Below are 15,129 nucleotides of genomic sequence, written 5' to 3'. Positions count from 1 at the left end.
GGAAATGTTTTGAACGTGCGTGACTGATAAAGTGTTGGCTTGGTGAGTTACGTAAGCAAGAATTTGGAAGGTCAATGATCTGCTGTATTTATCTGTTATTTAATTTAAACTAAATTACAAACCTATATGGACCAATGAATATATAATATGAAGGACCAAAAAGTAAAAAGGAAAACATTTTACTAAGGGTTAAATTTAAAACATTCCTATCTTTTAAGACAACATGTTAATTAATTCCATTATAATTTCAATAAATTTTAACAAATAAAATATAAATTAGAATAATCATGATCAAACATGTTTCTCAGACTCTTCCTTTTTCTAACGAGATTTTGTAGAAGAAGTAATAAAAGATAATAACACCTTATTTACATTGTTAACAAGGTTTTTAGTCTATTTTAATTATATATATTTTTAAAATATATAAAATAGGTTTCTTAGAGTAAGCTATTAAGGGTAGAGAAGATAAAAACAAAATGCTAAACTAGTACGTTAAGATTTTGGTTTGACTTAGAAGGTTTGGTTGAGATATGATTACGATGATAAAAATATTTAGATATAAATTAAAACTAAAATTTAATTTATATTTTATTCCGTTAAATTTATTTAAAATTTATATTTTATTATTTAAATTTAATTAAAATTATTTTAATTTATATTTAATTTAATTTATATTATATTTTTTATAATTTTATTTAAATTTTAATTTAAAAATATTAATATTTGTAGGTTTTAAAATTTTTGTAAATATTTTTTAAACAAATATTCGTCGAATAGATTTTTTTTAATCGGTTTGATAATTTTTTTTGTCTTGTCTAACTTAATGTCATTGTTAAATAGGATATTAATTTAGGTTATGAAAAATTTGGCGGATAAATTTGGTTTATTTAAGAAATTTTATAAACTGAACTTCTTAAAATAATTCTAAGAAATAACTTGTAAAAGTTTAAAAATTAGATTCTTAATAAGTTTTTATTTTCCTTATAGGTTGGTAGATGTGAGTTAACAAAGTTAACTCTTGGACAATATAATAAAAATAATCTCATGTTTTTTTATTTTAAATTTATATTTATAGATTCTAAAATGAATTTTTAATTAATATAAATCTAAATTTATTTTACAACTCAAAAATTAATAAACAAATTTTACTTGTAAATTTGATCATTATTAAAAAAATTACAAATTTAATTATTATTAAGGAAATTATCAATCAATTTATTTCTTTTATCAAGAGACATCTAATTTTCAGGTGAATTATTTGATGATGTAGTAAGACTATTCGCCGGATTAACTATTGGTGGAATAATTATATGGTAAAGTTTTCTTTATATTTTTGGTAAACTATTTTGTGAGTTTAGTTTTGACCATGGTGAACAAGATTTTTAAAGTCTTGGTTAAAATTGTGTGACAAGTCTTTAATGGTTCGTTGAAGAAAGCCAAAGGACGCATTTATATCATGTAAACGAAAAATTTCCATTTAATGGAAGAAAATATATTAAGTAATTTTAAACAAATAAATCAAATTGAAATTTAAAAAAATTAGTTTGAGACAAATAAAAAAATAAAAAAATTAGTGGAGTGAAATAACCTGTTACTCCAATTTAACAATGTTGATGATTCAATTACAGAGTGTGTTGAGTGTTTAATCAATATAATTAAAAGTTACATATTACAACCGCATCCTTGCTTTCTGGAAACTCAATTTTGGTTACACAACAGTTCTCGCTGTGCTTCCTCCCGCCGCCAATGGCGACCGCGGCGGTGCTCTTTTCTCGCCTCCGCCAAGCGCGGCTGTCCTCCTCCCTCTCCCTCCTATATCTGCCTCGCGTCCTATCTTCTCAGCGACCGACTCCTCTCCCCGCTTCCGCCCTACCTTCCTCCCCAACCCTTGCATTTTTCGACGTGTTCCACTCACGCGCTTTCTCCACTCGCTCTTCCGATGAGCGCGAATTGGGGTTGAACTCGTTCGGTGTCGACTCGCAGGTTAACTCTGAGCTTCTGAAAGCGATCGCCGATACCAGTGGTAGCGGTGAAGAAAACGCCGTTTTCCCGGTTCGCGTGCTGATTTCGATGTTCGACTCGTTCCACGAGCTTTCTGGATTTCCGTGGTAAGCTTCTAGGTCTTGTCTTTCTTGTTACTAATGCATTACTTTAACACTTGTTTATCTGTTCAGTTTTGGACTCTGAACCGAACGTAATCTAGTTGCTAAATTTCAGGTGGTTAACTATAGTTTCTTCTACTCTAGCTCTCAGAATTGCTATTCTTTTTCCTCTGGTTGTAACACTTCACAAGCTGAAAACGATTGGAGAGTTTTTCCCTAAATGTGAGTATCTCGTGTTTCGGTAGTATGTTTAACTTGGATTGTTGTACTAATTATTCAATTTTAATTGGAAGCAAGAAAAATTAAAAATAAATGAATAAATTGGTTCTGCTAGGTTAATCCATCTGCTTCTTGTTTGCAAGATATGATGCAGCTGTAGCTGATTATTATCACTTCTTTAATCTTTGTTGTTGTATAAAGCCGTTCGGGGCTTCAAATGTTTGTTTTGAAATTAGAATTAGGTTACTAGTACTTTGTTAGTTTTTTATTGTTCTCATTGGATGCTTGCTCACTTGTTTGCTTGGTCATCTTATACAAGTTACACTCATGTAACACTATTTTCTAATTTCTAATCTGGCTTTGATAGTAGTTATTGAAATGTCTTTTTTCTTCATTTCTGTTATACTGGATCACTTTTTATCCTAGCTTTTTCTGTGTGCAAGTGTTGTGTAATGAACATATTGATTGTGTTTTTGCGCTTGTGAACCTCTTTATTTCTGCATCATTTCATTTGTTGTGTATCTAACTTTTCTTTATCTTTAAATTGTGTTTTGTTCTTTTTTGTGATGAGAAAATGAGAGTGGGTACTTCGTTACAATCTTACGTCTACAAGATATCTTTTTCCTTTTCTCCACTTCTAGTTCATGTACTTAAATTGTTATTAATATTTTTCAATTCTTAAAGTGCCTCCTCCATTCCCACCACCTTTCTCAGGAAAGAGTTATATTCGTCAGTTTCTATTGTTCCAGAAGAAGAGAAAAGCGAGTGGATGCCCCTCTTATGTCTGGCCACTGGTACCATTCATTGTACAGGTGATATATCTACTTCCTGGGAAACATTGCTTATGACTCCTACAGCAATGAATTTGCCTTCTTCTCCCCAAATTATCTTTTACTAATAATATCACAGCCAAAAGCAACCTCCTAGGAAAGCTGTTTTGTGGTACGGTTGAAAGAAATTCACATGTTATGTGATCTATAAGTTGTCTGGGAAAACCTCACTTAGTGTCAGTCAAAATGTAATGCTAGCTAATTAAAGACTGTCTAAAATCTGAGAAGGAAAAGAAAGCAGCCATTTTGAGTAAATCTTTAGGGTTCAATTAAAAATAAAAAATTTCTTCTTTCATGACTCATGATAGAGCTTTTGTTTCTGTTGCCAATATGAAAAAGTTATGGAGGTATATAGTATTAGAATTTATTACTTACTATTCCTGAAGACTTTGGCATTATCTTATGACATAAGTTTATAGCTTGAACCGAAGAAATTTATGGAGGAACCGAGCTTAAGCTTTTCAATAAAACTTTTGATGGTTCTTTCTTAATATTTGAACTTGTTTTGTCCTTCCTGAATATCAGAGAGGGCATCCACGAACTGCTGGAATCTGAAACCTGTCAAAGAGGTTCATTTGATCTAAAAGGAATTATGTTTCTTAATTGTTGTAATAACTGAATTGTTTAACTGTTAAATTTTATTTTATGGTAAAGAAAAGCTTGGTTGGAGGGGAAGCTGTCCCATTCCAAGGACAGGCCATGCCGGACCTGGCTGGAAAATTATAGGCTGTTGGACAAACCCACATTGGCAACTGTTTGTTGACTTTTGTATATAAGGAAAATATGTTGATAGGGATAAGAATAAGAAAGGATGGGTAGTTTATGAGAGGAGGAATAGGAGGAAATGAATATAACAAACTAACAGTTAGGACAGTTAGAACTGTTTTGGTGAGATTGTAAGATTGTATAAATAGCGGCTGAGTAGAAGGGATTGGGGACTTTTGATTGCTTAGTTGCTTACGGGTCTATACCTGTGGAAGAGGGTTATGCCTCTGCGGTTGATTGGACAGATATTATACTTGTGAATAACATTCAGACTTCTATATCTTTCTTTCTTTCTGTGTCTTTTTCTGCGAGGAAGAGAGTTCTTGATTAGGTTCCCCATTTAGGAACCTATCAATTGGTCCGACCTGCCGGATCCATATCGGGGAGTGTCGAGTGTGGAGATGGAGGGAAGAATGGTGGTGGTCGAAGGGCACTTAGAGGCGGTGGAAGTGGCAATCGCTGAGACAAAGGCTGATACGGCGGCGATACGCCAGGACGTCCAAGCGATCTTGAAAGCGATGGGAGAACGTATACCCATTAACCAAGGACAGCGACAGGGGGAGAGTCAGTCGTCGGTGAACGATAATGGTGGTGGTCTGAATGGCGGAAGAGGAAATGGGGGAGAAGGTAACCAAGGAGGGATGAGCCAGTGGAGGAAGCGAGTCGAATTACCCGTGTTTGAGGGGGGCGAACCGTGGGTATGGATCGGCCGAGCGGAGAAGTTTTTCGAAGTTCAGAAGGTGGCGGAGGAGGAGAAGTTGGAGTTGGCCTTTATTAGCATGGATGGCTACGCCGGAAGCTGGTTCCGATTCTGGCGAGAGAAAACCAAGACCCTGTCTTGGGAGGGGTTGAAGAGGGCGCTGGGTATCCGATTTGGGGGAGGAACTAGAGGAACGGTGTATGAGAGACTCTCCACCATACGACAGACGGGATCGGTGGGGGAATACATACGTGATTTTGAAGTTCTGGTGGGGCAAACGACCCAGATACCCGAGGAGCAGATCATGGGGTATTTTCTGTCCGGTTTAAGAGAAGAAGTGAGCGATCATGTCCGGCCTCATGATCCACCGGATTTGATGACCGCTATGCGGGTGGCGAGAGATGTGGAAAAACTGTGCGCGAAGACGGGAGGAGGATGGATATCCAAGAATCCAAGTTCTTGGGGAAAAACATCGGGATCGGTAATGAAGGTGGAGACGAATCGCGAACAAGCGGGACGAGCGGAAAGTGTCGGTTCTGTAAACAAAGGTGCGACCCACGGGGGAAACCACAGGAGAGACAGCGGCAGCGGAAATGAAAGGGGTGTCCGCAATCTTCCCTACTCGGAGTACATCAAAAGGAGGGAAGAGGGGAAATGTTTCAGGTGCGGCGGACCCTTTAGCCCCGGTCATCGTTGTACGGAGAGGGGGATAAGGATGATGATTTTGGCTGAAGAGGAGGAAGAATCGGAAAATGACGGAGAGGATGAGCTGAACATCACCAAGATGGAGTTATCGGCCCTTTCTGCCGGTGGCCTCACGACATCCCGGACGATGAAGCTACGAGGGAGAATGGGTCAACGTGAGGTATTGGTTTTAATTGACAGTGGCGCTAGCCACAATTTTATAAGTCGACGGGTGGTGGAGGAATTAGAGATGACGGTGGTGGAAACCCCCCCGTATATGGTAAGCTTGGGAAACGGACAGAAGGAACGAACTAGCGGGTGTTGTGAAAAGGTGGCATTGGAGATGGGGGAAACAGAAGTGGTTGAACGCTTCTATGTTTTTGAGTTGGGCGGAGTCGACGTCATTCTGGGGGTGGAATGGTTAGAAAAGCTCGGGAAAGTGGTGGTGGACTGGAAAGAATCAACGATGAAGTACCGACAGGGAGAGAGGAAGATAACAGTGAAAGGGGATCCCACTTTAGAACGAAGAGTGGTGGGCCCCCGAGCTTTACAGAAAATAGATGAGGTGGCAGTGTGGTTATTGGTTTGGGAATTGGGCTCGTGTGAGACCCAAATGAGCGGCCCAAATTGTTCAGGGCTTACTGAAAGACAAAAACATCATATGGAGAAGTTACTAAAATTTCATGACGTGGTATTCGCGGAGTTAGTGGGGTTGCCACCTAGCAAAGAGACGGTGCACCGAATCACCCTTAAAGAGGGCACAGGTCCGATCAATGTCCGTCCGTACCGATACCCACACGTGTTGAAAGATGAAATCGAGCAGCAAGTGACGGAGATGCTTCGGACGGGGGTGGTCCGACCAAGCCATAGCCCGTACTCGAGCCCAGTGATTTTAGTCAAGAAGAAAGATGGAAGCTGGCGCTTCTGCATCGATTACCGAGCCTTAAATCGAGCGACGGTGCCGGATAAATTCCCCATACCGGTGATAGAGGAGTTGCTGGATGAGTTAGGAGGGGCTATCTATTTTTCGAAGGTGGATTTGAAGGCCGGGTATCACCAAATCCGCATGGCTGAGAAGGATATAGAGAAGACGGCGTTCCGCACGCATCAGGGGCATTACGAGTTCGTGGTGATGCCTTTCGGACTCACCAACGCGCCGACGACATTTCAGAGCACTATGAATCACCTCTTTAAGCCGTATTTGCGGAAGTTCGTGCTAGTTTTCTTCGACGACATCCTCGTTTACAGTAGAACCTGGGAGGAACACTTAGAGCATGTCGGAAGGGTCCTGGAAACGCTGAGTCGGGACAAGTGGGTGGCCAATCGGAAGAAGTGTGAGTTTGGGCAAACTCAAGTTAAATATTTGGGACATATCATCTCGCAGAGAGGCGTGGAGATGGACGATGAAAAGATAAAGGCGGTGGTGGATTGGGAACGGCCAAAATCGGTAAAGAGTTTAAGGGGATTTTTGGGTCTGTCGGGGTATTATCGGAGGTTTATTAGGGATTATGGCAAAATCGCTAGGCCTCTAACGGAACTATTGAAAAAAGGGGGCTTTGCTTGGAACGGAAGGGCGGAAGAGGCATGGCAAACGCTGAAGACAGCCGTCACGACCGCCCCGGTGTTGTCCTTACCCGACTTTCAGCAACCTTTTCACATTGAGTGTGACGCGTCGGGGACAGGAGTGGGTGCTGTACTAATGCAGGAAAAAAAACCAATCGCCTTTTTCAGTAAGGCTTTATCGGAAGGAACTCTCAGCAAATCCATTTACGAGAAGGAATTGATGGCTCTTGTGTTAGCTATCCAGCATTGGCGTCCTTACCTACTGGGGCAGAAATTCGTAGTGCACACTGACCAGAAGAGCCTCAGGTATCTATTGGAGCAAAGGATCACAACGCAGAATCAACAAAACTGGATAGCTAAACTGTTGGGATATGATTTCGAAATTATGTATAAGACTGGGACGACCAACCGAGTTGCTGATGCTTTGTCTCGCATAGCAGAGGGTGAAAAGGAAGAGGACAAGGAACTGACGGTGATAGCCAGACCTTACTGGCAAGACTTTGAAGAAGTCACGAAGGAAGTGGAGGAGGACGAGAGGCTACGAAAGGTGATTGAAGAGATTAAGGGGGATCCAAATTCTCACCCGGCGTACACGGTGGAACACGGAAGGTTGCATTACAAAGGGAGGTTAGTATTGTCTGCAAAGTCTTCGTGGTTACCTAGGCTAATGGCAGAATTCCACCAAACTCAAACGGGGGGCCACTCGGGAGTTTACCGGACATACCAGAGGATAGCCCAGTCCTTATTTTAGGTCGGGATGAAAAAGGACATTACAGAGTTTGTGGCTAAATGCCTTGTGTGTCAACAACACAAGTATTTAGCGTCATCACCGCAAGGATTACTACAGCCCTTGCCCATTCCGAATGCAGTTTGGGAAGAGATTAGCATGGACTTCGTGGTACGGCTGCCTAAGTCCCAGGGGTATGACGCTATTTTGGTGGTGGTGGACCGTTTGAGCAAGTATGCCCATTTCATACCGCTCAAACACCCTTATTCGGCAAGGACGGTGGCTGATATTTTCATGAGAGAAGTAGTACGGTTGCATGGGATCCCCAAATCCATTGTGACCGACAAAGATCCATTATTCTTGAGCATGTTCTGGAATGAATTGTTCAAAAGTCAGGGGACGCAGCTGAAAATGAGCACCGCATATCACCCAGAACCGTATTCTGGAAGGGTATCTCAGGTGTTTCTGTTCAGAGCAGCCTCGAGGTTGGATGACAGTGCTATCCTGGGCGGAGTTCTGGTATAACACGAGTTACCAAGGAGCAATACGGTGCACACCTTTTGAGGTGGTTTACGGGAGAGCGCCTCCTTCTTTGCACAGATTCATTCCTGGTGAATCTCTGGTGGAGGCCGTGAATCAAGAACTCCAAACCAGAGACGAAGCGCTGAAACAGTTGAGGTTCCATTTGGAACGTGCGCAGGATCTTATGGTGCACCAAGCTAATAAAAAGAGGCGGGTCGCGAATGTGAATGTGGGGGACTGGGTATATCTGAAGATCCGACCCCATAGACAAACCTCGATGCCAACCAGACTCCACCCAAAGCTGTCAGCAAGGTATTTTGGACCTTTTAGGGTGATTCAGCAGGTGGGGGAGACAGCTTGCAAATTGCAGTTGCCAGAGACAGCTCGCATCCATCCGGTGTTTCATGTTTCACAGGTGAAGAAGGCAGTAGGCGAGCACCAGGTGGAGAAGGACCTATCGCCTGATCTGCAGGCAGACGGGCCTTCGTTTTGGCCCGTGAATGTTTTGGGAAGGCGGCAGCGGACAGAAGACGGTGGAAGCGTGCCGCAACTGCTAGTGGAGTGGCAACAAGGAGGACCCGAAGGGGCCACCTGGGAAGATGAAATCACCATCCGCGAACAGTACCCCGATTTCAACCTTGGGGACAAGGTTGATGATCAAGGGGAGGGTATTGATAGGGATAAGAATAAGAAAGGATGGGTAGTTTATGAGAGGAGGAATAGGAGGAAATGAATATAACAAACTAACAGTTAGGACAGTTAGAACTGTTTTGGTGAGATTGTAAGATTGTATAAATAGCGGCTGAGTAGAAGGGATTGGGGACTTTTGATTGCTTAGTTGCTTACGGGTCTATACCTGTGGAAGAGGGTTATGCCTCTGCGGTTGATTGGACAGATATTATACTTGTGAATAACATTCAGACTTCTATATCTTTCTTTCTTTCTGTGTCTTTTTCTGCGAGGAAGAGAGTTCTTGATTAGGTTCCCCATTTAGGAACCTATCATATGTCCTTTTATTTCTCTCAATTCCTGTTTATTTAAGAGAATAGGGAAAACACTTATCCAACGGGCCAGAGAACACAAGGGGGTGTGAACAGACAGGGAAGGGACAAACTAATAGATAAGGTAGCAGCTAGGCTGCTCAATCACTGCAAGTCTGAAATGGAAACACTGTTAAAGCACTAGATTGAACATCAAATGGAAGATGGAAATATAATATTCTCTAAAATATTCAATGCTGAAGACTGAAGAGACAATCTTAAACAGTCCATTTCTCCAGCTAAGTGCACCAAATAATTACATAAACTGCACACTGCTACCTAATTTTCGTCTCTCTCTGTTAGTGTCAAGTAAAGTTCAGAACATTTGTCATTTGCTTCTTTATTCTGTAAAGAAAGTGATAGAAACTAATTTGACTTGTTTATAATCAGCAATCAGAATAAGCCAAATATTGAAGGAAAAAGTAACATGATCGTTGCAATGCTTCACAAACTTTGTAATTTTTACTTTTGGTCTTCTATTTTTCTACAGGTTCCGTGCTTTTTCCTGTGGATGATTAGCATAAGGAAGATGTCACTGAATGGTCACCCTGGTTTTGATTGCGTAATGCACCAACTTATTAAAAGGCTGTTTGATCATCGTGTTTGTGCTATATGTATCTTCATATTTCCATCGATTTAATTCCATGAATGAATAAAACCACATTATTAGAATATATCTGGCATTAAGTTCAATTAGATACAAAAGACTGGAATGATAACAGTTAGCTGTAATGATGGCATCTAAGTTATGGACTTCAACTTTTGGAAAATTTATTTCTGTAGTGAAGCTATATCATAATTGTTAGAATGTATATGAAAGTATTTTATCCTATCTTAGATATTCCTCCCTCTTAGATTCCTATTTCATTTTTATATCTAGGATTGGTTGCCATATTTAATAATGATTTGTTTCCCTCATTACTTAGGATTATATTAGGACTTGAGCAGAAAAGTAGAGCCCAGCCCAATAGACTAGTCCATTAGGTGGGAGCCTCAAGGTTTTTGTACCACATCAAGTAGTTCATCCTACTTAACGTAGGACTCATAACATTGTCTCCCTAGGCCGGTATTTCTCTCATTTACTAGTATTCAATTTGCACCTTAATTCAGCCTCTAGATAGCCCTTTCTGTAACCCAACTATCAATGAAAACACCAATTGTTAGGACTCAAGCACAAAAAAAGAGTCTAACTCTAAAGACTAGTTCATTTAAGTGGTAGAGCCTCAAAGCTTAATTACCACATCAATTAGTTTATCCTACTCAATGTGAGATTCCTAACAGATTATGATTAGAATATATAAGATGACATACTCTTGGTTGTATGAACACATCAATGGTAATCATTTAACCTAATATCAATTTAATATCACTCGTCCTCCCTCTTATCATAAAACGTCATAATTTCAACAGAAGTGTTGAGTGTTGCCAGGAACAAACATCAACATTTAAACTTGTTAAATATGTTGCAGGGTGGTGCTTTATGGTTCCAGAATTTAACTGAACTCTCTCACGGTTATTTGGGGTTCATCTTTCCTTTCCTGATTGCTGGTTTGCACTACATCAATGTTCAGGTAATGGAGTATGAATCCATATATATAAGGTTTATAACCTGAAATCATGTTTCTAGTTACCTTCCGTTGTCTTCTTACATTCATATTCATGCCAATGTGCATTACAGTGATTCATTTAGACAGATTTTGTTTTATTAGATAGAGAAATCACATTTTATTATTCTGTTGTGGCAGAAACCCTCTTAGTAAGGGTTGGATGTAGTTAAGTCAAGTGTGTACATTAGATATTTTGGACTGGTTGATATAATAAAGATAGACCTACCAAAACCAAAATGGCTGGCAAAGTTGATGGATCCAAATCATCTGGTTACTAGCAAATGATTAATCAAGTCAAAATCTATTATGTATTGTTGGCCTAATGGCTCTGTTATCTTCCTATGATAATGAATCAAACTTTAACTTTTTATCTTATGGATTAAAAAAGCTGCAGTGCTTGGCTTTATGGTGCTAGTAATAAAATAAAATAACAGAAAGTGTAATAAGTTAATAACTAAGATTGTTTGGTTTAAGACTGTTTTCTCTTTTCACTTTTAATAATTACAAGAAAACCATGTTTTCTTTACAAATTATAAACAAGCAAAATGAAAACAAAGTGACAATGTTGTAATTAAAAGTGAAACGGAAAATGAAAGCAGAAAACAATTTTTGAAAATAGACAGTCCCAAATATTTTATGTGCTATAAAACTGACAATGTTGTAATTAAAAGTGAAACGGAAAATAAAAGCAGAAAACAATTTTTGAAACTAGACAGTCCCAGATATTTTATGTGCTATAAAACTTGATCAGATCATATATTAATGTATAGTAGAATGGATTTCTTGCTTTCTGTTTCGCACTAGCCTAGCATATACTTTTGTACCTTAATTCTCTCTTTCAATTTGCTAGGAAGGATGAGTCAAGCATTGAATGTGTACTAATTTGTGTTGATGGATGTATCAGATATCCTTTGGGAAACCTGTGGTTGCAGAGGCAAGGAATATTTTTGAGTTATTAGCCAAAGTGAGTATAGCTTCTCCAGTACTTCTAATGTCTTACTACTCTATTGCATGTTCTTGGGAAAAAATTGCGTTGATACTTGATATTTATTGTTTTTATACATTTCCTGTGATATGAATCTGCTCATTTCATTTGACTAACTGTTTAGGAATATTGTTTATATGTTGCAAAATAAGGGATTTTATTCTAGAAACTGAATTTAAATAAAGTAAACCCGTTGTTAACTAAGGGATGCTTTTGCTGTTGCAGTATTACAAGCGGTACTTGGATTTTCTAACAGTGCCTTTAGCTTTTGTGGGCTTTTGCATTCCTCAGGTAACTCTAATCCTTGGGTGTTTTGTTGCTAGGATGTTAATATAGGATACCAATTTTTTTCTCTCTAACTGTGGCATTTTTTTATTGGCTTCATTTTTGGTCAAAGTGCACTTTCTCTTTAAACTCTCTTTTTATGGGCTAGGTGACATCTTTTATAGTGCATTCTAACAGTTTATGATTCTAGGGTGTAGACTATCCAAAAGAGAGAGCTTATTCATGGATTCATAGACTTTAGTTCTAATAAAAGTAAAATAGTAATACAGAAGTCACTATATTTTTACGAATAATCTTGATGTATCTTTAGACATTGGAGGTGTGATTGCTGAAGAAAACTATAATTTATTTTTGCATGTGTTCTGTTCTGGTCACATTTTCTGAACTCACATTAGTAGGTTAATTTCCCTGGTCAAAGATAAGGGGGAACTTTCAGTTATAATTTTCTGAGATTAGTAAATATCGCCTCACTGCCGCTTTCCTATTGCATACCTCATTTTTCATTCCAACCACATTTTATGGTGTACTCTACTATAAAATACTCTTGCAGGGGAGCCAGCTATATTGGGTTACCAATAGTTCATTTACCCTCATTCAGGTAAGCAAGCAAAACCTTGTGCATGTTTAGTTTATTTTAGTTTGAACCACTATTGTACTAACTCTTAAAGCTAATCCAACAAACAATAAACTTTGCAGCAAATAACCCTGAGACATCCTGCTGTCCTTGCAATGTTAAGGTTGCAAGACAAGAATAGTCAAAAGGTAGCTATTGAGAAAATTGGTGCTTCTAAAACGGCTCCTTCACCAGGGATACAAGATAATATTCCAATAGAAGCTTTTTCTGCAGAAAAAAGTTCTCTGAATTCACCTGAAAAGTGGCATAGAATACCTATTGAGGAGATGTCCCCTAAAGAACTGATTGCTGTGAGTGAATAAGAACATGAGAATATATGACGTGATTTATCATGCAAATCAGATTGGCGTTTAGAATGTGATTATTTTATGGCTTGAATGTTTACAGCTTGCAGTCCCATTTCTATCCAGTAATGATAAAGAAAGTGCAATTCCCTTACTAAAGTAAGTTGGTTTTTCATTTTTAGTTTGTTCAGAGTAAGGGAAGAAAATTTGGAGAAAGATCCTTTTATTTTTTAGTGATTGACGAAGCATTGCATTTTGCATGTGCAGACTAGCCCTTGATAAGGATCCTGAATATGTTCGAGCTTTAGTTTTGATGGGACGGATTCTATTGCTGAAGCATGCAAATGAGGAGGCTATTGAGTACTTCGAGTGTGCAATTTCAAAAGTATGAATCCCTAGTTGCTTTCATTTTTTTTTTCATTTGTTATGCTGGTTTTATCTGCTCTGTCATGTATCTGTTACTCTGAACTATTATGTTTTGCATTTTTTTTTTTTAAATTTTTATTGCTACAAGAAAATGTGTCTCATTTCACTTAGTTTGTGCCTTCAACTCCTAATTATTTTCTGATTTTTCATTAGCTTTCTTTTGCTGGATATCCAACTGATGCGGAAGAACTGGACCTTTTGATTCTTTCATCCCAGTGGGCTGGAGTTGCTTGTGAACGACAGGTTAAACACATACTTCAATATGTTCTCTGAGCAAACTTTTGTCTGAACAGAATTTTGAATATATGTTGAAAATCGGTTTAGATATGCATTTGGTGGAGGGATATTTAGATAGCTTGTTCCTGACTTGCATACCCAAACCCAATACTGATTATCTTGTTACCTAAGTGAAAATTGCACCTCAATTCCGCCTAAAAAACAGATTCCGGGAGTTGGTTTGTGTTTTCGAATTAGTTGGTGTCTAACTTGAGCGGAACTACAAGAACTGATATTATGCGCAACTGAATGTGGAGCCATAAAAAGCTAACAAAAGAATAAACTCTGTAGCTGAGATGGGAATGCCGCCTTGTAGAGTGAACGTACTAGATGAGATAGGATAAGAATTGAATGCATTAGGGAAATAATTGTGGTAGCGCACATATTGTAAAAATGACCTGTGTGGAAAATACCTGAAGCAAAACCCAGTCGCTAGAGGCAGTGAGAGACTGAGAAAAATTGAAGGAAAAACAATTAAGAAAGATCTAGAAGTCAATAATTTATCCAATGTTCCATTCCACTTAGTAAGAAAAGGCTTGATTGTTGTTTTGGTGTTGACTTGGCACTCCGACTGTCAGGCGATTTCTAACTATTGGCAGGCAATAAGCATGAGAATTTTTTAAAAGCTTCTAGGCCTTCAATAGGATTTGCCACGATTTTTACTTTTTTTTTAAACTTTCCGTACTTCAGGGTAAGAGGAGCGAAGGACGAACACACTTTGAAAGAATAGCAAATATGGAGGAGCCAGAAGATCCTACAAGCAAAGGCTATTATTTTGATGGGTTACTGTTGCTGGCCAGGTACAATTTAGGTTAATTACCTAAGTTTTTTAGTGGTGATTAAATTTCCTCTTCTAACACTGCTATTTTTATCTTGCTCATTGGATTTGATTTGCTGGGTGTGTAGCACTCTATTTGATGCGGGCCAGAAGGCCGAAGCTGCGAAGTACCTACGTCTTGTTGTTGTTCATAAACCTGCTTATAAAAAATTCTTGGACCAGTGTGAACAAGATGATGATATTGCGAGCGATCTTGCCCGTAGGAGAGATTACTAATTTCAAAATTTTATTCCGACGTCTGTATTTATTAAATGTCAGAACAATAAAGATTTACCTGTCATTTGCCTTGTTGCTTTACAATTTTGAATTGATTTTTTTTGTTACACAATTACTTATAGAAAATTGTTTCTTCATTTAAAAAGCAATGCATCATATTAGTCCTATCCTTCCCAGTCCTTGTACTTTTTAAATATACAAATTTAGTCCTTGAAAATATGAACAACAGCTATTCAATTCTTGATGTTACTAAGTGGTGGTAATTTGAGAATTTTAAATTATAAAAAAGGATGTGAAAATGTCCAATTGAGATGTAATACTATTACAGCATAATGTCAACCATCATACAAGTTCTGATAACGGGAACTTAGCCAGCATATAGGGCCAGTCACAGGTAAGTCCAGCTGTTCAAAAACCAAACATTTA

General features: G+C 38.5%; 1 protein-coding gene across 2 annotated transcripts; it reads left to right on the top strand.

Moving 5' to 3' along the window:
* Positions 1-1,660: 1,660 nt before the first annotated feature.
* On the top strand, positions 1,661-14,870 carry LOC108328978 (ALBINO3-like protein 2, chloroplastic). 2 transcript variants are annotated; one of them, XM_017562915.2, is made up of 14 exons: positions 1,661-2,108; positions 2,218-2,324; positions 3,006-3,133; positions 9,643-9,714; positions 10,622-10,723; positions 11,664-11,723; positions 11,970-12,035; positions 12,580-12,627; positions 12,726-12,953; positions 13,051-13,106; positions 13,215-13,332; positions 13,527-13,616; positions 14,340-14,449; positions 14,556-14,870. In XM_017562915.2, the coding sequence occupies exons 1-14, from the start codon at positions 1,747-1,749 to the stop codon at positions 14,701-14,703; spliced, it is 1,695 nt and encodes a 564-aa protein (XP_017418404.2). In that variant the 5' UTR covers positions 1,661-1,746; the 3' UTR covers positions 14,704-14,870. The 2 variants fall into 2 exon arrangements, with proteins under 2 accessions (XP_017418404.2, XP_052729563.1); XM_052873603.1 differs by lacking the exon at positions 9,643-9,714.
* The last annotated feature ends 259 nt before the right edge of the window (positions 14,871-15,129 follow it).

This window comes from Vigna angularis, chromosome 2 (assembly GCF_016808095.1).
Source record: "Vigna angularis cultivar LongXiaoDou No.4 chromosome 2, ASM1680809v1, whole genome shotgun sequence".
In the NCBI taxonomy this organism is placed as follows: domain Eukaryota; kingdom Viridiplantae; phylum Streptophyta; class Magnoliopsida; order Fabales; family Fabaceae; genus Vigna; species Vigna angularis.
This window is presented reverse-complemented; position numbering and strand designations above follow the sequence as displayed.

Excerpts from the sequence above, each read along its gene's own strand:
- LOC108328978 (XM_017562915.2), top strand. The coding sequence starts at position 1,747 with ATGGCGACCGCGGCGGTGCTCTTTTCTCGCCTCCGCCAAGCGCGGCTG. Across the intron at positions 2,109-2,217 it reads GAGCTTTCTGGATTTCCGTG|GTGGTTAACTATAGTTTCTT; the intron begins GTAAGCTTCTAG and ends GCTAAATTTCAG. Across the intron at positions 11,724-11,969 it reads TTTTTGAGTTATTAGCCAAA|TATTACAAGCGGTACTTGGA; the intron begins GTGAGTATAGCT and ends TTGCTGTTGCAG.